Source organism: Eublepharis macularius, chromosome 4 (assembly GCF_028583425.1).
Source record: "Eublepharis macularius isolate TG4126 chromosome 4, MPM_Emac_v1.0, whole genome shotgun sequence".
In the NCBI taxonomy this organism is placed as follows: domain Eukaryota; kingdom Metazoa; phylum Chordata; class Lepidosauria; order Squamata; family Eublepharidae; genus Eublepharis; species Eublepharis macularius.
Genome location: NC_072793.1, coordinates 94,432,041 through 94,453,558, shown reverse-complemented (window position 1 = coordinate 94,453,558; position 21,518 = coordinate 94,432,041). Strand labels below are relative to the sequence as shown.

At 43.8% G+C, this 21,518-nt stretch overlaps 1 protein-coding gene across 3 annotated transcripts in view; it reads left to right on the top strand.

The window, feature by feature from the left end:
• The window catches only part of UBA7 (ubiquitin like modifier activating enzyme 7), a 43,679-nt gene extending 29,144 nt beyond the window's left edge, over positions 1 to 14,535 (top strand). For all 3 annotated transcript variants that reach the window (XM_054978123.1, XM_054978124.1, XM_054978122.1), the window contains 5 exons: positions 1,030 to 1,122; positions 1,384 to 1,578; positions 10,252 to 10,353; positions 11,130 to 11,230; positions 13,110 to 14,535. In XM_054978123.1, the coding sequence (XP_054834098.1) occupies positions 1,030 to 1,122; positions 1,384 to 1,578; positions 10,252 to 10,353; positions 11,130 to 11,230; positions 13,110 to 13,260 (642 nt within the window). In that variant the 3' untranslated portion in view covers positions 13,261 to 14,535. The remainder of the gene's footprint in view (positions 1 to 1,029; positions 1,123 to 1,383; positions 1,579 to 10,251; positions 10,354 to 11,129; positions 11,231 to 13,109) is intronic.
• The last annotated feature ends 6,983 nt before the right edge of the window (positions 14,536 to 21,518 follow it).

Genomic DNA, 21,518 nt, shown 5'->3' with positions numbered 1-21,518 from the left:
CCAGTGACTGAGCCAAGGTCGTCCAGTAAGAATCTTGACCAAGTGAGGAATTTAACTCAGGTCTCCCTAGTCCTAATCTGATACCCTCACCCTTACAACGAATTGACTGGCTGTATTTGTAGGGTCTATACTTATTTATACACAGCCCTGGCTCTGGAACTTGCATTAGCCAGTACACAGACTCCCGCCTTCTCTAAATGGAAACCAAAGGAGCCAAGGCTCAGAAGTTTCTCTTCCTCAACTACAAAATGGTAGCCACTGGCAGGAACTTGGGTTTTTTTGGAGGGGAGGTCCCATCATACTAGTTCTTTGGACAGGATTCTCAAATGGAATGGCACATATTGTGACCCCTCCCCTCCATAGCTGAATCTGAATGGAATGCCCGAAAGGCAGTGAGTTGATTTGCATATTTTACATGGTTTATCTTATCCTTGCTAATCATGGAGAAGGAGTTATCCAAGAACCTACTAGCCACTAAGGGGCCAATGTAAAGTTTAACTTTCACTAGAATCAGCAGCAGGCTGGGAATGCATGTTCCCCCCACCCCAAGTCGTAGCCCAGAAGAATTCTAAAAATTGGATTATGTTTTGGGTATAATGTAACACTGAAGCATGAAGAAAGAGTGCTGGCTGTGAAAGGGAATGCACAATCCTACAACCCAATCCCATCTCTCAGCCACAGTTCAAGCCAATGTTAAATTACATTTGCACAGGCCGCAGAAATCTTACTCTGTTCTCTGAGATTTCACCAGGCATTGCCTGTTTCAAATCTATTTTTACAGCCACAAGGGCAGAAATATTTCGAAAACGAGATTACCAAATTCTGTGCTTGTTCTGTTTACATTAAATCACACAGTTTGCACAACCCTGGTTATACACATTCTGTCAACTTTCCTATTGCCCTTTGTGCATTTCTACAATCAGCTTGGTCTCATTTCCACTGAGAGCCCTTCTCTTTTTCTCGGTCATCCCTGGATGGACCCCTGTTGCTTCTTGGCTGTGAATGGTTTTGCGATGTTTGGGCCCTCAGGATGAAGACAGCAGCTCTCACTTGGACTTCATCATAGCTGCAGCTAATCTGCGAGCTGAGAACTACGGCATCCCTCCTGCTGATAAACTCCAGGTGAGGAAAGGAGGCAGTACTCTAATTTCTCCCATTTCCAGTTGGCTCCAGGGACACAATGGGACAGATCTATATTGCCACATCCCATTTCAACAGGTTCTGGGGGATGTAGGTGGCACAACTTGACTCTAGGAGGGAGTGGGGTGGGAGTTTATAATGTCATCAGTGAGAGGAGAGGAAGAATGCCTTGCATATTGCCTGTTCAATACCTGTGCTCTTTCCTATTGCCTTCATGCTGACTGTCCAGTTTCATTCCAACAGGCTAAGAGGATTGTGGGCAGGATTGTACCTGCCATCGCCACAACAACAGCTGCTGTTGCTGGCTTGGTGTGCCTGGAGTTGTACAAGCTAGTGTGGGGACACAGGAATCTCAGCTCCTATCGCAGCAGTTTTCTGTGGCTCTCAGAGCCCCTCCTCAATCGATTCCAGCCCCAGTCACCTCAGCCAACATACAAGGTGAGGTCTGTGGGAATGTGGCTTTGGTCTCCGTGTTCATCATGCCTTGAAGGGGACTTGCTTTTCATCACAGCCTTAATGGTGGATAGCAGAGAGACACTGCACTTTCAGCGAGGCTGCTGTTCTTCCGAATCAGAGCTACAGAGCAGGGAGTTAAAACTCATTCAATGGGAGAAATCTTCTTTCCATAGTATTTAGTGCTTTGCCCATGCTGAATGGCTCAATACCGATAGACTTGTGGGTAGTGCTACGTGCCACAATGCTCGAGACCTGGCTGCATCCATTCCCACAGTGGGTATGCATCACATGGACTTAGACCATGCAGTCAGAAGCGCCTACATTAACTGGAGAGCAGCCACTGCTCTAGGCTGCACTGTCAACTGAATAGCTGCCCTGCTGCTTGCAGCAGCATGACTTGCAGAGCCAGTGGAGGGAGCCTTTCCAACCCATCCCTCCACTGGGGTGGGTTAGTCTGGATGTTAGGGACTGAGCTGATACAGGGGGGAGGGGGGCTGCCCCTGCTCAGCTGCTGACCTTGCGTTTCCTGAGCCCCTTCTGGCAGACAGACGGTGAAGGGGATCTAGTTTCAGGAGCCGCTGCCTGGAGTGTGTATCAGGCTAGCCGCAGTGTAGAGGGAGAGGCATGGACAGGGCTGCCTGTGAGCTGTCAGACACAGGAAATGGTCTTTAACCTGCAGCTGACATGCACAGCTGGTGCCAAGACGCACTCCACAGTGGATCTTTGCCTCCTTTGGGGGCCCTGGGCTACCCACATGGCTTTTCTGTGGGCTCAGCCCCTGGTGCCAAGATTAACCCTCTCCACGCATCTCTCTAGTCACTTGGATGCTTTGAAATTCTTTGCCCCAAAGAGTGCTGAGCAGGAGTATGTGCAGCAGGCCAGGCTAATCCAGGGATTTTTCTCAGCAAAGGGGCCTTGAGGCTATGAATGCTCTTTTTCTGTGGTGCCTTGTGGGCACACAATGGATAACTTCTGATGGATATCTTGAGAATAGCGTAACTACTCAGAGAAGAGTTCTTGCAATATTGGCCTCAGTTCCTAGATAAACTTGCTTGTGGATAATAATGCTGGAATTGACAAGGCTTTATCAAAGGATAAATCTCCTTGTGCCACCAGGGCAATTTGACAAGGAGACAGATAACTAATAGTGCTATGGAGAGTCCCATTGGGGAGCTGTTTTGTAACATCTCCGTTTCATTGGGATCCTGTGTTAGGCCTCCTCAGCCTTAATCACTTCACAAGTTCAATTTCTACCCTGCCATGAAACTTTCTGGGTGATCGTGGGTTAGATGCCACTTCTAACCTACCTCACAGGATTGTTGTGAAGATAAAATCGGGGGGGGGGGGCTGTGTGTGCTACCCTGAGCTCCCTGGAGGAAGAGCAAGCTAAAAATGTAATAAATAAATAATAATTTTGATACAACTCATTGTTCCCTACACTTTTGCAGCTCTTAGTTCTGTACCTTCTCTAGAAAAGAATTAGGTGGTTGTTTGTTTAGTTTGTTAGTATCCTGTATTTCCTGCAGTGAGCTCAAATCATCATTTGTCTGGTTCTCAGGCAGTGCTTCACCCAGGTACTAGTTAGGTCCCAACCTGCTTATGGTAGAGCTAGAATTATACTGAACATAGTCAGACCATCTGTTCATGGGTTAGAGGTTATTCCATACCATGCCAACCCTTCCTAAGTGCAGAGAAGTTAGCCGTGTTAGTCTGTGGTAGCAAAATCAAAAAGAGTCCAGTAGCACCTTTAAGACTAACCAATTTTATTTTAGCATAAGCTTTCAAGAATCAAGTTCTCTTCGTCAGATGCCTGATACAGAGACCCTTCCTAAGGCACTCTGTCTGTGCCATGATGGGAGGAATGTTTAAGCATGCATACACACACACATGTGTACACATGCCAGATAGTTTCAGGGAGTTTCCCTTTTGTTCCTGCTCTGACATATCATCCCTAGTACTTTGCAGTTGCTGGGGCTGGGACAGGTCTTGGCTTCCTTGCAAAAACTCCCTTTTCTGGAGAAAGAAACCAGAGCTGGAATGGTGGGGGAAAGCAGGGGGAGCAAGAAGCTAAATTAAGAGCGTCTGTTTGAATAGAAGCCTTTTTGTCTTGAGTTTATGGAGTGCGAGGCTGGGGCTTCCTGCTACACAGGAAGCGCAGATTGGAACCAGATTGGTGGGAGCATGGGGGGGGGAGTAGGCAGGAAAGGGGGGGCAGGGCTGTTCTTCCATCTCCAGTGACTTCCAGGGCTCTGGCTCTCGGCGCCGCTATTCCTCCTCCCTCCCAGATCATGCTGCATAGCCTGAGGGCTTGCTTAGCACACACACTCCACTTACCATTGCCAAATGTCCTGCATTTTAAAGGACAGCCCAGATTTCTGAATAATGCTGCTCTGCACAAGTCTCTCTAACCAGAATTTTATAATGCCATTGTGGTGGGCAAGTATCTCCATGCTGAGAAATCTAGATTGGACTACTTCTCATTGCAGTGTGAGCTTTTCTCGGTGTGAAGGAGGAATCCTGGGAGTGGCTGGACACCCAAAGTGAACTGGGGCCACATAGTTTATGCTGCATAGTGGTACCACAGTGCAGTAGTCAGACCACAAGGCAATAATTCCTGCATCTGCATGCTTGTTCGTTTACATTGCACATGGCACCACTTGGGGCCAAGTAGCATGCTTCTGCTTGGACATGAGTAAACCCATGACTTAAATTCTTAATCCATTTTTGAAAGCGCAAGTGTGAAATTGCTTCCTTGGGGGAAGAACCCCAATATGGGGTGAACTGAAAGCAGTATCAGGGAAGGGTGGGGCAGGCAGTAGCATTCAGAGATAGGTTAGAGAGCGAAAAGAAACAGAGCAATTCTGGGTCCAAAGAATTTACGGAACTGATTAAGCTGCATATGGAAGTCATTAGTTAGTAAGGACAGGGGGAGGGGAGATCCTACCCTGGCGCCAAAGGATCTTCCCTGATGGAATAGATTCTTCTGGACCTTTGCTCCTCAGTGCTTGAGAAGATGGGGGATTAAAAGATTTTAGAGACTGTGAAGGGAAAGCTGGAACAAAACGAAAAGTAGGATGGAGGGTTGCATTTGTATATCAAGGAAGTTAGGGACATAGTTAAGAACAGACCTCCAATATCCTGTCTTCCCAGTCCCAGCACTGTGACCTGTCCTTCCACTCCACTCAAAGCCTTAAAGGGTTGCTGTGTCAGGCATCAGGCTGGTTTGTGGAAATAAATCCCAGAATGCCCTCTCTTTGCTATGAATGTAGCCTGATGAGCTTCCTCATCCACCAGTGCCCCAGTCAGCCCTCTGGCTGTGGACCTGGATGGGTAGAGAGGTGGCCAGGATTATGGAGTGCCAAGTGAGAGAATTGAGTCAGAGGCGCTAATGAGTTCTTGCAGGTGTGAAAGGCCAAGCCAGCCATATGGCACTTGGGAAAGATGGGAAGTCTTCTCTCTGAGCTAGCCCTGAAGAGCAAACGGGACAGGCCATATGTCTCCAAATGGTCAAGATGAGAAGTATTTGCTCTGAGCTCAAAATCTCTCCTTTCCAAAACAGTGTGCTTGGGAGCAAGCTATGATGGGCCTCTCCTATTTCAAATCAAAATAAGTACTTGGAGGAAAATGTACTCCTGCTTAGGCTGGAATCATTTGCCCACTGTAATGTGAATCTAACTCTTCTGAACGGCTGATTCAGAAACTGAATAAAATGCATTTAAAACTGCCTTTCTGTTTTTAATTTGTGTGCCTCAACAATGAAAGAGAGGGTGAAAAAGCATTGTGGCGTGTGTGAATTTGGTCTACTGCCCATGGCTTGGCGTGCATGAACATATTGGCCGATCACACCTACAAGGTCTTCATGTCCCCCTCATGTTCATGTCCTGTCTTCATGTCTGTTGATAGATGTGCACAGAAACTTCTGTGCTTAGGATCTAATTTTAGGCAAGATACACAGGAAGATGGAGCTTAAGCCTGCCGCCTGCCCTTTTTCTCAGTCTGGAACAGCTCTGGACTGCTGCTGTTTGCCCTGTTGAAGAAACTTATGTGTAGCCTATCAGTACACACAAGTTTCCCCAACAGAGAAGATAGCTCACTGGGGCCATTTTAAGTTGGAAAACTTGGGGTGGTGAGCTGAAGACCACGCCCTCATATGCCACAGTCCCAGTCAAATCAGTACATGCCTGGCAATCAAGGCCTAAGCACAGAACTCCCAGAGCACATCTGCTGACCTGACCTGTGACAGAAAGGTGGGAGGACATGAGGACTTTATGATATGTGATTAGGCCTGAATCTGCGCCTGACTGCACCAACTGACTGGATACTCTTACCTTCTTCTTTCTGTCCTATCCCTTTTGTGCTTTGCTTTTAATTCTTCAGGACACAGGCAATTTTTCCCAAGGTTTGCAGCAAAGCGAGTGTATATGTGGACTCCTGCTTTCCCTTGTCCTCCAGGCACTCCTCTTTCTCTAGCTTCCTTGAATGAACCTAGTATGAATGTGTAACTCTCCATCTGTAGGCAGCTTTCTAACAAAGCAAAAACTGCAGTCTCATTTCTTAGACTAAAAGAAGCATTGCTAGCTTCGAGACTTCTGTATAATGGGACAGGACTGTGCAACCTGTATCAAGGCCTATGTACCGGGCCAGAGGTGAGGATGACCATAAAAGATGGTGCTAGGGTGGCCAAACTGTATCAGGCAACTGGTGGGAGCTTAGGGCACAAGTCCATGCAGTGCTGATGGCATGTGCACCATGGTAACACTTCCAGGAGAACCTAGAAGTGATGTCATACTGCTTTAGGAATCACCAGAAACTTTATGATAGAAACATTGTTTCCAGTGATTTCTAGAGCGACATCACTTCTAGTTTTTCCCAGAAGGTGACATCATGGCACACACAACACAGACTTGAAAAAAAATTCTCCAGGAGGCCTTGTGACTAGGGTTGCCAGGTCCCTATACCCTCCTAGGAGGAGTGGGAGGGCAGTTCTCACTGGGACAATGATCCTTGCACATATGCGCGCCGGCACTGATGTGATGACGTAACTTCTGGAAGTTACGTTATCATGTTGGGTGCAGGAGTGCCCTGCACTTTACGTGGGGCTGATTCTCAAAAAATTAGTTGTAGTTCTGGGAGATCACTAGACCCAACCTGGAAGCTGGCAACCCTAAATGGGACAGAGCTGCTACAGTTATCTGTGCTGCTTAGAGATGTGGCAGTGAGATCACTCAAGGCTTTCTGAGGCTGCAGTGATCCCTCACGTGTTACTTAGAAAGGCTCTGAGCAATAACATCTGGTTTTCTCCCCAGTTTCTATGGCTTTCCTGTTATGGAAATTAGACTGGTGGAGAGAAAGCATAGGGTAGTGGTTAGTGTGTCAAACTAGCATTCAATTCTAAACATGTATACTCAGAAGGAAGTCCCACTGAGCTCAATTGGACTTACTCCCTAGTAACTGTACTTAAAATTGTTGCCTAGGACTAGGGAGACATGGGTTGAAAACTGAATTCCCATCTTGCCTGCATGGCTTACAGGGTCACCTTGGGCCAGTTGTACTCTGTCAGCCTAATCTACCCCAGAGGATTGTTCTGAGGAGAAAATGTAAGCGAGGAGAATCGTATAAGCTGCCTCAGCCTCCTTGGTGGAAAAGTGGGATGAAAGTGTGATTATTGAGATGATTGTTTAATGCAGTACCTATGCCCAGCTTAAAGCTGTGCTGCTGTGAAAGAACACTAGGCCCAGTATATTGGGGGAGGGGAGCAGTCGCTGTCCTGCGGAGGACTGAGCAGTGCTGGGGGATGCGGTCTCTGAGAAGTAAAAGAGAGAAATAATGGAGTTCTGAGCAAAAGCCTGAAGGAATGAGTCTTGGGTAGCTGCCTGTTTCTCCAGATGGGAAGAAGGGCGATTGTATATTTGTTTCATTCCAGAGGTTTGGGGAAATTGCTCAGGCAGCTGAGGGAAATGCTGCAGTCCAAGCTGCTCCTCCCCTGCTGGCCAGTGGATTTGCCTAGGACAGTGTCCCTTTGTGCTTCCTGACCCCACTAAGTTCCCTCTGGTTAGGGCATTTCCTGCTGTGAGCTTACTAGTAGCGCAAGCCCCAAAAGGTCCCTTGTTAAGAGACTGGATGCTTCTTGTCCTCTTTTCTTTTCTTGCCGAGGGCCAAACTAGGCAGGGTCACAATGCAGGAGGCCAAGAGGCATTCTGGGCCTTGCTCTGAAGAAAAGGATATTTGTACGTGGGCAGCATACTATCTCAATGTGTCTTTGTGCAGTAGAGTGTTGCTTGATGGCAGCCCTACGGAGTCCTCTTCTTCAGGCCCATTGCCAGTTCATAGATGTCAAGATTAGAAAGAACTATACAGATCACCCGAATCTGACTTCCGCAGTACAATGCACAAGGAGTAATTTCATCCCTTTTCATATTATGCCAGGGCATTTCTGTTGATTTTGACAATATCAAAACATCATTTCAAGAGATTGGCCAGTCTTGCTCTGAGTCTGAAGCCTTTGTCTATAAAAAAGGAGAATCCTGTATACTGCCACGTGCTCCTTGGAGAGCAAGATCCTTGGAGAGCAAGATGTGATGGGCAGAAATAAAATTGATAGAGGATTGCAGCTTTTATTTATTGTTTATTTACCTGTTAGAATTGTACTCTGCTGTCTTCCAAGGTTCTCGGAGTATGGTTCTGGTTTCACAGCAACCCTGTGCAGTAAGTTAAGGTGAAAGAAGAGGGACCTGCCTAGTAAGCTTCATATCTGAGCAAGATTCGTACCAGGGGTCTCCCCTGTCCTAATTCTTCAGCTCCCAGTTCCTTGCATTGGAGACCCCATCTTGGCATTTGGTGTTGCAATGGTTAATTACCCATGCTGATTAAAGGCCATGTTTGATTAGAATTTGTCTGGCTTTTATCTTTCATTTATTGGTTTGTCTAATATTTTCCTTGACTAGATTAAAGGGCCGCTTTTGGGTACCTAAAACCTTCTCCCCAGTGAAGGTACATACAATCGGTTCACCTCTTAACCTTCTTCCTGATAAGCATAACAGACTCGGCTCTAAGGTCCTTCACTGGAAGTTTTATTTTCCACCACATTCCTGTCCTCCCCCCTCCCACCGCCCCAACATATGTGAAGTGAATAGTCCAACCAAGACTGCAAACAGTGATCATGATCCAGCAATTGACTCTTCTGTATTTATATAATACAGATTGGCCATTTGCTATCCCCGTTGGTCCTGAAGTTTCTTCACTGGCTGTCCATTTGTTTCCAGTTTTAGGCACTGTTGCTTACCTTTAAAGGGCTTCATGACCTGGGCTCCACATCCTTGAAGGACCATCTCTCCCAATACGGAAATGTGGGAACTGCACTCCTCACAACAGGGTCTTCTGATAATCCCCTTGCTCTGTGATACATTCCATGACAGCCCAGGCCTTTTCTGTTGCTGCCCCACTGTGATGAAAACTGGTGAGGCAGACATAGAGTTGCCAGCCTCCAGGTGGTGCCTGGAGATCTCCCAGAATTACAACTGATCTCCAGGCCACAGAAATGGAGAAAATGGCTGCTTTGGAAGGTGAATTCTATGGCAGTTTACTCTGCTGAGCCCCCTTCCTTTCCCTCTCCAAACCCCACCCCCAAATCCAGAGCTGGCAACCCTAGCCACAGACACTTACCTACCCTTGGTGTGGCCTTCTGATCAGATTATAAGGCAGAATTATTTCAAAGAGCTTATGGGACAGCTAGGGCTTTTCTGCAAACCCAATTTATTCCTGATGTTTTTTAGCAATCAGTTCCCAAACACTGGGAATTGGTTTGAGCATGGTTCTTCCGCATGACCCTTTGTATTTTTAAAGTTGCTTTCTCTTGTTCTGCATGTGCCTTATATAATCAGGATTTTCAAGTAAGGGTGGTCTCAAAAGAACTGGGGGGAAAAGTGGAAAAACAAAAGATTTGAAGCGAAAACTCAACGCAAAAAAATTAATAAGGAAAGCAGGGGATAAATCAAAGCAGTATAGGTCCAGAACTAATGGAAAAAACCCATACAGAAAATCCCCTAGAATGAGATCTGGCTTAACTGTTTTATTATCTGCTTTAGTTACATTTCTGATTACCTGTTTTAGCTATATTTTTAAATAATTTAATATCAATATTATTTATTGTTGTCACCTGCCCTGGGTCCTGACAGTGTCAGAAGTAAGGCAAAGATTCAAATAAAATAAAATACATACATATATAAATGTTTTTTACCATTACTCTGGAAGCTCATATCATGTTCCCTTTAAGGCCTTGTCAAAATCAGTGGTTTTCAGAACGAATCTCCATTCAGATGGTATGGCTTACATTTTTCTATTCTAATCCGTGACTTTGCATTTGGTAATATAAAATGGTTGTATATTATTTTTTCTGGCCATTGATATTTACCAGTCTACAAATATGATTCTTGTAAGCAGTGCTCTGATAAACACTTGCAAGTGACCTTCATTGGGACTTATTTCTATGTAAGCATGCAAAAGTTTGGACTGCCTGACATTTAAAATGTATGACCCATTGAGTTGTACAGGAAACATCCCCTTTGTGGGCTACAGACAGCTTCCTGGGCTGGATCTGCTGGGGTGGGGTAATGCATTTTAGAACTGAACTTCTTTGTGTGCCTGCTGTGTTCTCAGTATCACCAGAAGATATGGAGCTGCTGGGACAGAATTGAGGTGCCAGGAGTTGATGCCAAGGGAGAGGAGATCACCCTGAATGGCCTCTTCGATCATCTGCAGGTGATGATGAGCAAGCGTGAGGTTTTATGGGTAGATGCAGGCAGAAACCTGGACAACATATCCTGAAATGGTTCATTCTACCATTACATTCTCCCACTATAATGTCTGAATAACCTGTCTCCACCTCCCTCCCACTGCCCTACAGTCACTATGCACATCAGGAATACAGCACAGGGTCTTCTATGCTACATCAAGAGAGAAAGCTGAGCAAGTGCTGCAGTTCATGAGGGGCCAGTAGGCACTGCACTCTGAATGTGCACACTGTACCATCTATAATAAATCCTCAAGAGCAGCTTCCTACTATTAAATATTGATTAAAACATCAACAAACCATCACTAAAACAGAATAATCAAGCAATACCATAAAGCCAGCAAACATGTCCAACTCCAGTAAAGAAAATCATACTGATTAAAAGTTCAAGTAAAAAGGGGCAGACTGGGTCCAGCACCCAAATGATAGTAATAGCCAAATCAATATGGTCTCACTTTCCTTTTTTTTCTGGCTGTCCATCTCCCTGCCTCCCCATTACCAGTCCTATATCATTCTATATAATTCTATATACTTTCTGCTACTGTTTCTGTTTAGCCTCTTCCACTTCAGCTCCCTCCATTGAGTGAATTGTACTGGAACTATAATTCTGTCTTTACATGTTCTAGCTGCCACATGTTTCCATGTGGTCCTCAATGCCTTCTGTCCCAGCTTTAACCCAGTCCAGCAGTTTTTCTGGTACAGAGATCTAAGGAAGATTGAATGTGTGATCCCCCTTGTTTCACAGAGAAATCACAGCCTGGTACTGCAGATGCTGCTGTATGGAAATGTTATTATCTATGATAGATCCTGTGCAGAAGAGAAAAGAAAGAAACTGCTTTCAAACAGGTAGGACAATTGCAGGTAAATATTCCCATGAATTGTGAATTATTGCTTCCTGAACCCCTTCCTAAAAAGCCAACAATAGCCTAAGGTAAGAGCCCTATGATGCCAGTGTTTTAGTTTTCCCATGCTAACAGTCTTTTGGCATGGATCCTATAATTCATATAGACATGGGGGAAACTCTTCATAGCTCAGTCCCTGCTACATTTCACAGTGCTGAATGCCTGAGGCAATAGATTTTCTGTCAGCAGGACATGTCTGGGCAAATCAAGATCCAGGTACAGTTTGGAAAGATAAGTGAAGGCTTGGAACTAAAGTAGCACAGAGAACTTCTGGTCCATCCAAGAAGGAAGATCAGCAAATTCTAAATTCTTGTGCTCCCCTCATATTTTTTCTGCTTCAGCACTGTCCTATTTTCATGACATTCAGAGTAATAATTTCTCAATAATACTATATAATAATCACAACATTCAATTTATATACCATCATTCAGGACAACTTAATGCCCACTCAGAGTGGTTTACAAAGTGTGTTATTGTTATCCCCAGAACAATCACCCTGGGAGGTGGGTGGGGCTGAGAGAACTCTGGAAGAGCTGTGGCTGACCCAAGGTCACCCTGCTGGCTTCAAGCGGAGGAGTGGGGAATCAAAGCTGGTTCTCCAGATTAGAGTCCCACTGCTCTTAACTACTACACCAACCAAGAGATTCAAGTGGGGCATCTATGACATCCCTACACTACGATCTTGAGTATCATTCTTCTTTCCACTTGCGAGGAAATCCATGAGGGCTGGTGTCATTGGCTTGGTCCAGTATTTATTAAGCCTTCCTTTCTTTGCCAGTTTCTAATGAAGTAAGTTTCTCTTGTTGCTCCTCAGTAGGTCTTCTTTGCATCACCCTGGGCTGGATCAGCTTGCTGTCTTTCTTAGCCGGGGCTGCCTGTGCCCTTCCTTCTCTTAGGCAAGCTTCTGCTTTGCTCCTAGTTGCTTCTTGTGTCTGCAATGGGCTGTGAATCAATATTTTTCCAGTTTGTCTCCTCTTGCCCAGTTCTGGGGTCTGGGAAGCCACGGACATGCAAGTAGAAAGAGGGCAGAGCATGAAGTAGGGATATCATAGCTGCCTTGCGACAGGGCCTCTCCAAGCCCGGCCTAGGGTAGTGTAGCTGCAGCAGCTGCAAAACCTCCACGTCTTGTCCCTTCCATGCTGGGTAAACATCCTGCTGTCAGCACCTCCTCCGCTGCTTCCTGGGGCAGAGCGAGCTCATCCCCCACCCCAACAGGACACCCTGGGCCTCTGCCATCCACACTCATCCAGAAGCAATAGTTAGTTTCTTGCTCCACAATCTTTCCAGACTCCTTGGCATTCTTTCTTGCTGTCCACCCACAGTCCATGTGGCAGAGTCTCACAAACACTGTTTAATTTCACTCTGATTTCCATTTCTTTGGGAACGAGGAAACGTGCTGTCCCTTTCATTATGGGTAGCTGAAGGAAGCTAGAGAAAAGGCGCACATCATGAACATTTCTCCATGTAGATGCTATATTAATTTTATCTCTGGACAACTAGGCCACCTGCAGCATCAGGAGAACAGCGGGGGAATGGGAGGCAGGTGGGCTTAGTGACAACCAAGGTGGGTAGCAGCTTCTGTGACATGTGCATGAAAAAGGGCCTTGTGAACAGGAATCCTTGGGGAACATCAGCTGATTGCCCCCACTGTCTTTGTGACTGTGGGTGGGGTGTTGACCAAGTGTGGTTCAGCGGCTGTTGCAAGAGCCTAAACGCACCCTAGTGAATAAAGTTTTGTAAATTCCTGTCCAAGCTGGACAGGAGCCCATCTCCTGCCACCTGCCTCCTCAGTCCTCCAGCACCTTTACTTTCTCTTTCTCCAGACTGACAGAACTGGTTTGCCATGCTACTGCAGAAACAGTGTCCAAGGACTGCCAGCTGTTGGTGTTCGAAATCGTCTGTGAAAATGAAGAGGTCGACGCACTCTTACCACCTGTTCATGTCTGGCTCCATCCAATGAATAGGAAAGTATGAGTAATATGCATGTATAAGTGTGTGTGTGCATCTATCACACACACATATCCATGTACTAGCTACACTGAATATGGCTGAGCCAAATTCCATTGAAAGTGAAAATGTATATTTTGCTTCAGTGGAGAAGGAAATGTACCCTCTCCAGTGACCAACTCATATAACTTGCAGGCCTGGTCTTGCTCTTGAGTCCTTAGGATAAAGAATTAATTAGGAAATGAGCTCATTCCTGAAGTCTGTCCTGCAAAGTTCTTATTTGCTTTGTTTTGAAAGGCTGCCTAGGCCTTCTGTCTGACTTCGTTCCAAGCACACTACGAGTGGAACTACAAGTGACAAAAGGCACAGATTGGACACTTGTCAGCTTCCCTCAAGTTTTGATGGGAAATGTAGGCAGCTTGGTGGAATGTTGGACAAGTGACAGTTGAAAAGTCCATTGGACAGCAGTCAGAGAGTCAAGCTGCAAGACTAGGATGCCTACATTTCCCATCAAAACTTGAGGGAAGCTGACAAGTGTCCAATCTGTGCCTTTTGTCACTTGTAGTTCCGCTCTACATCAGTCCTTTGGAGGTTTGGAAGAACTAGCATTGTTACAAATTAGCATTAACTTGTTTTAATATTGTAGAATAGCAACAACATTCTGGGTTTTGTATGATAGGAGCAGAAGAAAGGGCCATCGCTCAGCTTTGTACTCATAAGATCCAAAGTTCAATCTCTAGCATTTCCAGTAAAGGATCTTGAGAAAGTAGTGTTCCAAGGGATTTCTGCCTGAGGCCATGGAGGGCTTGGTTGGATGAACTAATTGTCTGACGCAGGGCAAAGCGTATGTTCATGGCACTTTAGACCCACTCTGATGGGTGTTAGGATGTTATGCAGATACTGGGCTGTGTATCTGCTCTGACACCCCTCGCTGTGGAAAAGCCCTGTTGAAGTAATTGCCCCTGTCAGTAAAAAAGATATATTGTAAAGATGAATTAGTGACATGTTGTAAACATTCCAGCATGTATGCACTAAATGTGCTACCTTGAAATTGTAATAAAGGTGTTAGTTTTGTCCCCAGGACAGTATATCATTCTTTGGTCATATTACTTGACTATGCAACTATTATTAACTTGTCTCGTAATTCCATAGTTGTGATTTGATTTTAAATAAAAGATTGGGGATCTCATACACATCTGCAAATCCATCTTCCAGTAGCTTCATTGGTAACAGCATATAGAGGTAGCGGAGGGTCCAGCTTTGCATTTCTCATGTCTAATTTAAGTGAAATAACAAACAACATATTACTGGTAGGAGTGTTATGACAAAGTACCACTGGTAGGTTGCATCTGTTGTTTACATAAGCGTTTAGCAACATGTCACATTAATAAAACATACTTGATGGAAATGAACTTTCATTTTAGATTGATGCTGCTTCAAGGACAGCTGACTTTGAACATCAGTTTGGACAGAGTGTTCATAAATTCTTTCAGCTTATCTCTCACATTCTGCAAGTGGCTATGGCCAGATTGGACATTACAGCACATGATGTGCTTGCTACCAGTAATACAAAATGCTCTTTGGGAACTTCTGAAACACAAGCTATTTTTAATTGTTTAAGTATGTATATACCCAGTTTTCTACTTTAAAAGCAGGTTAATGCCAGTACTTTGAACTGTGATCAGAAACAAACTGGAAACCAGTGAAGGTGTTTCAAAATTGGGAACATATGTTCCCTTTTAACCATCTGACTGCCATATACTGGACAAGGTAATGCTTCTAAATCACAGAGAACAAATGCAATCCCATGTACAGCCTATCACAGTATTCAAATTTTGAAATGATCAGACCATGAAGCCCTGTAGCAGAAGTGGCACAGATAGGAACAACAGTTCCCAAGACCACGTTCCCATAATCTGTCTAACAAGTAAGAGGCGAGCCACAGAAGTATAGAGCCTCCCAATCTAATAGTCCAGAAGGATGCCATGGTCAATTGCAGAGTAAGCTGTAGAGAGATCCAAGAGAATCAACAGCATCATGCTCCTTTGGTTTCTTTCTCAGTACATATTGGCTATCAGGATGATTAAAGCAATTTTGATGAGTCTAGATAATTGGATTCATACAAGAGAATCTGGAGACGCACAGCCACCACCCACTTGAGATTTGCACCAGGCACTAGTTCAGTAAATTGCTAGGAGCAAGAGATGGTTTCTTGAGAAGTAGCAGCTGGGGCTGCCCCCTCTTGAAATGAAATATTCACCACCATCCTGAACAGAACCTGCTATTCACTTTCTATTTGTTATAAGCCTAGCTGGGTGAATGATGATTATAAAAGCGGTAGCTAGGTTTCTCCAAGCACCCTGTCAGAGTCTTCAAGCTTCAGCAACTGAAAATGAGAGTGCTGTGGATGCCTGCTGCCTCCTTACTGAATTCAGTGTGAAGCAATTTTTATTGGCAAACTGCTGAACAAATAACTATTCCCTCTCCCTCTTACCATGATATTTCCTGATCTCTTTGAATGACTCCGCACACAGATCCTAAAGTTGTACATAATTGCCATGATGCACAGAGCAACATGAATATTGCTACAGCAGCATCCTATGCAGGACAAGAGGAGCAGGAATGTCAGTACTGTCTGTTGCTCCCATTGAACAGGCCCACATTTAAATGGTTCCAAAATGTCACATAACAACACAAACTCCTGTTCTGTTTTGTCTTTGCTCCATATTGTAACAGTTTTAAGCAGTCCTGCTACACAGCATCTAATGGGAGCTGTTACTGGAATAACAATCCTAGCCCATCCCCCTGCATCTTGTCCTGGGGCCGTTATGATTCTATGCAGAGTCACATAACAATAACAACTGCACTTCTATACTGTTCTTCTAGATCAGTGCCCCACTCAGAGCGGTGAACAAAGTGAGTGTTGTCATCATTCCCACGATGCAGCTGGGGAGCTGGGCCAGAGAGGAGTGGCTCACCCAAGGCCACCTACTGAGCACCACTGTAGAGTCTGCTCTTGTGCCACCACAGCAATTTGTTGGGCTCTATCAAAAATATGTGCTACCATTGCAGGCTATAGGGACATAACGGTTTTATTAGACTTCATTCCCATCTTCCAGTACTGCTGATAAACAGAAGCCCTTTGCTAAATACCAGCTATGCTCCTGCCAGGTACCTTTCATTGGAAGGTCTGTTACAGTTTCTTCTACTTCACATTTAATGCCACATTCCTAGAACAGGAGCCTGTTTAGCATTCATTGACCTACCTTGACTTCCTACTGAAAACATTTCAGATCATCATTATTGGACTAGGCTGGGAGTGGCTGCTAAGAAACAAGGTTCTTGAGCTTTTCTTCCCGGTTAGGAGCTGGTGACATGATACCTGCAATCCTCTATTAGGAGGAGGAGATTCTTGGAAAGGTTGTTGCCTCTGGTCCCAGATTAGTTATGATGGCAGAAGGACTGTGTATTTAAATATGGATGGGCCCCCATCAGGTAGAAAGAGGGATCTGTTTTTAACAGCAAAAGGGATGTACAGATGAGGAGTATAGACCTCCCCATCTTCTTGCATTCTCTTCCCCTATGTACTGCACTTCTCAGATGAGCTCTAACACCAGAACTTCCCTGCATGTATAAGATCTTGGTTTCAGTGCCTTGCTCCCACCCCTGTCTCCAAAGAGAAGGAGATCTTCTGGGAGTTGGAAAAGACCATTGCCTGACAGCCATGATCTCAGTAAATAGAAATGGGCTGAATGGACTAATGATCTGATTCAATATAAGGCAGCTTCATATGGATGTGTGTATAATTGGTACATGTTATGGGTTCAGCCACGATGACTGGATTTTGAAGAGCGAGCTCAGGCAGCTGAGGGAATAGTGAGGTAGAACAGTCATTACCCTGCATTGGACTATTGTAAATAACAGGAGAAAAAAAATCCCCTTGGTTTGTATTGCCATAAAGGTCAGCCTGCATAGTTTTCTTGATCCTTCAGAGCTACTGATTCAAGGAAGAAGCTTCTGTTAACTAGAAAGAGGCTTGCTTTTGGAGCCCTTTCATTGGTTTGTGATGCAACTTTGTGGAATGAACAAGCAGGATGATGGCTCAGAAACAAATTGTTTTAGGGCTCATTCGCATAGCTGCACTAAGAGGGACAATACTCCTGATAAAGAGGACTTTTACCACTTATCCCTTACTAGCATCTTGGTGAAAGAGTTATAGTTCAAAAGGTAGGCGTGTCTGCTTGATAACCAACTACGCAAGCTGGAGTGTTTACACATTACTAGATAGAGTCTCAACATCATGTGGTTTTCTTATCATGCAAGAACAATGCAGCCCGATTTCTGTGCCGTCTTTCTGTGCCGTCGGAGTACATGCTAAGGTTGTATTTATTACATCCACACATTGTGATGTGTCCTCCGGCTGCTTTCCGCCCAGCTGGGAAAGTACCCTTACTGTGGCCCATCATTGTTTTTATTCCATTACAGCCCATATAAATAGCATAAGGGTGAGATTTAAACTGGGGAAACCGTGATTCATATCCCCACTCAGTTGTGAAGCTCACCAGGTGACCCTGAGCCAGGCTGGGTTCTCTCAGTTTCACCTACTTCACAGAGTTGCCATTAGGACATAAAGCAGGAGAGGGAATGAGGATATACACTACCCTGAGCCCTTCAGAGGACAGGTGGGATAAACCTATGATATTTAGATATGAAGTCAAAGTATAATTTCAAATAAAAACCCCCTCTGGAGGTACACATAGGCACAAACAAAAATAAATCTGGTTGCCTTCCCTGTTAGTCTGTAGCAGAAAAATAAAAGGAGTTCAGTGACACCTAAAAAAACTAACAAAATTTATTCCAGCATCAGCTTTTGTAACTTTGAGGCCACTTCATCGGATGCATGAAGCACACACCCATCAGGCAGATGTATTTATATAACAACAGAACAGAACAAGCTACGGTCAAAAAATTATTTTAATAACCTAACCTCTCTGAGCAAATTGATCACTCTTTAAATTGAATTTTGCTTTAAGCCAGCCTCTCTTTGTAACACTCCCACCTTTCTGTTAATTCAAAAGCATTGGCCTAACAGATGTACATTTCATGTTGTGCCCTGATTCAGAAAAGCGTGTGTGTGTGCATGTGTGCACGCATGTGTTATGTACCATCAAGTCACTCCAGACTTATGGTGAGCCTATGATTTAATGACCTTCAAAAGATCTTGTCATTAACAGCCTTGTTCAGGTCTTGCAAACGTCAGATGATGGCTTTCTTTATTGAGTCAAGGCACCTCACGCCTAGGTCTTCCTCTTTTCCTACTGACCTCAGCTTTTCCTATGAGAGCCTCAGTTTAGTCATTCTAACTTCCATGGAGAATTCAGGTCTCATTTAATCTAGAACCCACTTATTTGTTTTTTTTAGTGACCCATGGTGTCCATAAAACTCTCCTCCACTACCACATTTCAAATTAATCACATTTCTTACTGCCAGCTTTCTTCATTGTCCAACTTTCACTTCCATACATAGTAACGGGGAATATCATAGTATGAATTATCTTGATCTTGGTCTCCGGTGACTTTTCCTTATCCCTAAGGATCTTTTCCAGCTTCTTCATAGCTACCCTACCAAGTCTCAGTCCCCTTCTGATTCTTTTGATTGCAGTATCCTTTTGGTTGATAATGGAGCCAACGATTAGAAAATCTTTAACAATTTCAGTTTCTTCATTGCAAACCAACCTTAAAGTTGTGCATTCTTTTAAAAAGAAAGTTTGCACTGGAATAAATTCTGTTAGTCTCTAAGGTGGCGTTGGACTCCTGTTTTATAAATTTGCTGAGGCTTTTCATTTAAAAATGCTTATACACCCTACTTTCTTATATTCTCTCTTTCCCACATATTAAAACTGTTATTTTACAGAAATATTGCAGTGTGGCTTCTATAATGGTCAGGGGGAAAAGAACTCCATAATTATGGGAACTATAATCCACCCACCCTTCATGTTGAAGAATGGGGAAATGGCATGAATTGCCTTTTATAAAATCATGTATACTGTGAGGAAAACTGATATAATCCCTCCCTACACCATTTCAGTTCTTTAACCTGGGGTTATCCAATGAAGTTTATTCATACCCACTTCAGAACAGACGACAGAGTAAGTCTTCCCACAACACATCATTCACTTAAGAAGCTCATTGCTACAAGATCTGGTGATGACTAACACTTCAGCTGGAGTTTTAAACAGATTGGACAAACTGATGAATGGTACATCTACCAACTACAGTTAGTTAAGATAGCTAGATAGAACGTCCATATACAGAAGAGGTATACCTCAGGAAAGTAGCTGCTAGGGATAAGCAACAGCAAAGACTCTCAGCCTCATGTCATATTAGTTGCCATAATTTAAGCATTATCACCATATTGCATTATCCGGTTTGGGAAAACAAGGAAAGTCCATCAGAAAAATGAGAGTTATTCCATTCCTGATATAGGCTGGGGGTTGGAGAATTAATATCTTGATGCATCTTTGAAAACCTGGTGCACCACTTGTAGGACAGAAACACCTGTACAGCCACAGAGTGGAACTTGATCATTCTAGGTGGTTAGCCATTTTAGTCTATGACAACAAAAGAGGAGTCCAATGGCATTTAAAAGATTAACACAACTTATTCCAGTGTTAGTTTTTCCTAATCAGAACTCACTTCACCTGATGCGCAGAACTGAGAATATCAACTTTACAATTTGTCTTCAGTGGTATATGTTTATCCCTCATGACTGCAGAAATAGAAATTGAGAAGGCTGGGGGATGGTACCACCAGCAAGATCTTTGTGGTAGAGCTTCTTTTAGTTAGGGACAAGATCCCTGAGTTTTACTAGCATGAGCTCCGCCCTTCAAATCCTTGTTAAACAATTTCTCATTCTTCTGGAACAATTGCAAGCAGAGTCTTGCACATTAACTACACTAGTGAAAGGTCACCCAAAGTCTCTAGTATATTTGCATAATTAATTTGTGAAATACACTACTGTCAGCTCTGGTAGCGGTCATTTGCTTACCTTAGAAGGCTGTTAAAAGGGATTAAGGGAAGGAAGTATCTATAGCTATGATAGCTAAATAGTACCTCCAGGTTCCTGCCCCCTCTGACTACTAAATTGTGGGAATAAGCAACAGGGGCTATAGCCATCACTTTTGTGCCTGGCTACTAGTGCCTAGAAATAGTGGACTGGCTGTTGTTGCAAAATTAATTCTTATGCTGTTTGTATATTTTCAAAATCATATTTCTTTGTGGGTTTATACTTCTTTATGGTGACTACTCTACACTCTGTAAATTTTGCATTTTTCTTCTTCACATTATACACTATATTTCAGATGATTCCCAGATATTCTGTTCCAAAGCAATATGTGAGCCAGATTTGAGTCCTGTAGCACTTTAAAGACCAACAAGATTTCCAGGGTATAAATTTCTGAGCGTCAAAGCAAGCAAGCTTTGACTCTTAAAAAGCTTATACTTTGACTCTTAAAAGTTTACTCTGGAGATTTTGTTGGTCTTTGAGGTGCTACAGGACTTGAATCTTGCTCCTCTACTGCAAACTAACATACCCATCGGAAACAAAGCAGTATGTATGGACAAAACTGAGGCTATCGTACTTTGGTCAGATCATGAGAAGACTGGAAAAGCCAATAATGCTAGTAAAAGTGGAAGGCAGTAGGAAAAGAAGAAGACCTAAAATGAGATGGCTTGACTCAATAAAAGAAGCCACATTCTCCAGTTTGCAGGATCTGAACAAGTCTGTTAATGATAAGACGTTTTGGAGGTCTTTTCTTCATGGGGTCACCATAAGTCAGAGGCGACTTGATGGCATATAACACACACAGAGTTTTTCTAGGTATAATCTCGATCATACATATTATCAATGTTCCTGTTATTTCTATTTCAACTGATTATGTATGAGGAAAACATCCTTCAGTTTGAACCCTTTTTTGTAATCTGGAAATATTAGTGATGCTTTGACAGGTATTGTTCTTCCATGGCTCTTGTTATCCTTTCCTCCAGCACTTATTTAATGCTGCTGATGTGATCAGTCAACACTTTTAGGTGTGACCACAAGCCAGCTTTGTTTTTACATGCTGTTCTCCTTTTATTATTAAAGGTAAACTGGGGGGGAAAGTGTCAGTAAAATCTAGGTAGTATTACTTTCCTTTGAATAGGCACACAAAAAGCATTTGAATGCCTCAGTGATCTTGGGAATTTGAATAACTAATTTAAATTTGTTATTTTGATATTACATGTGGC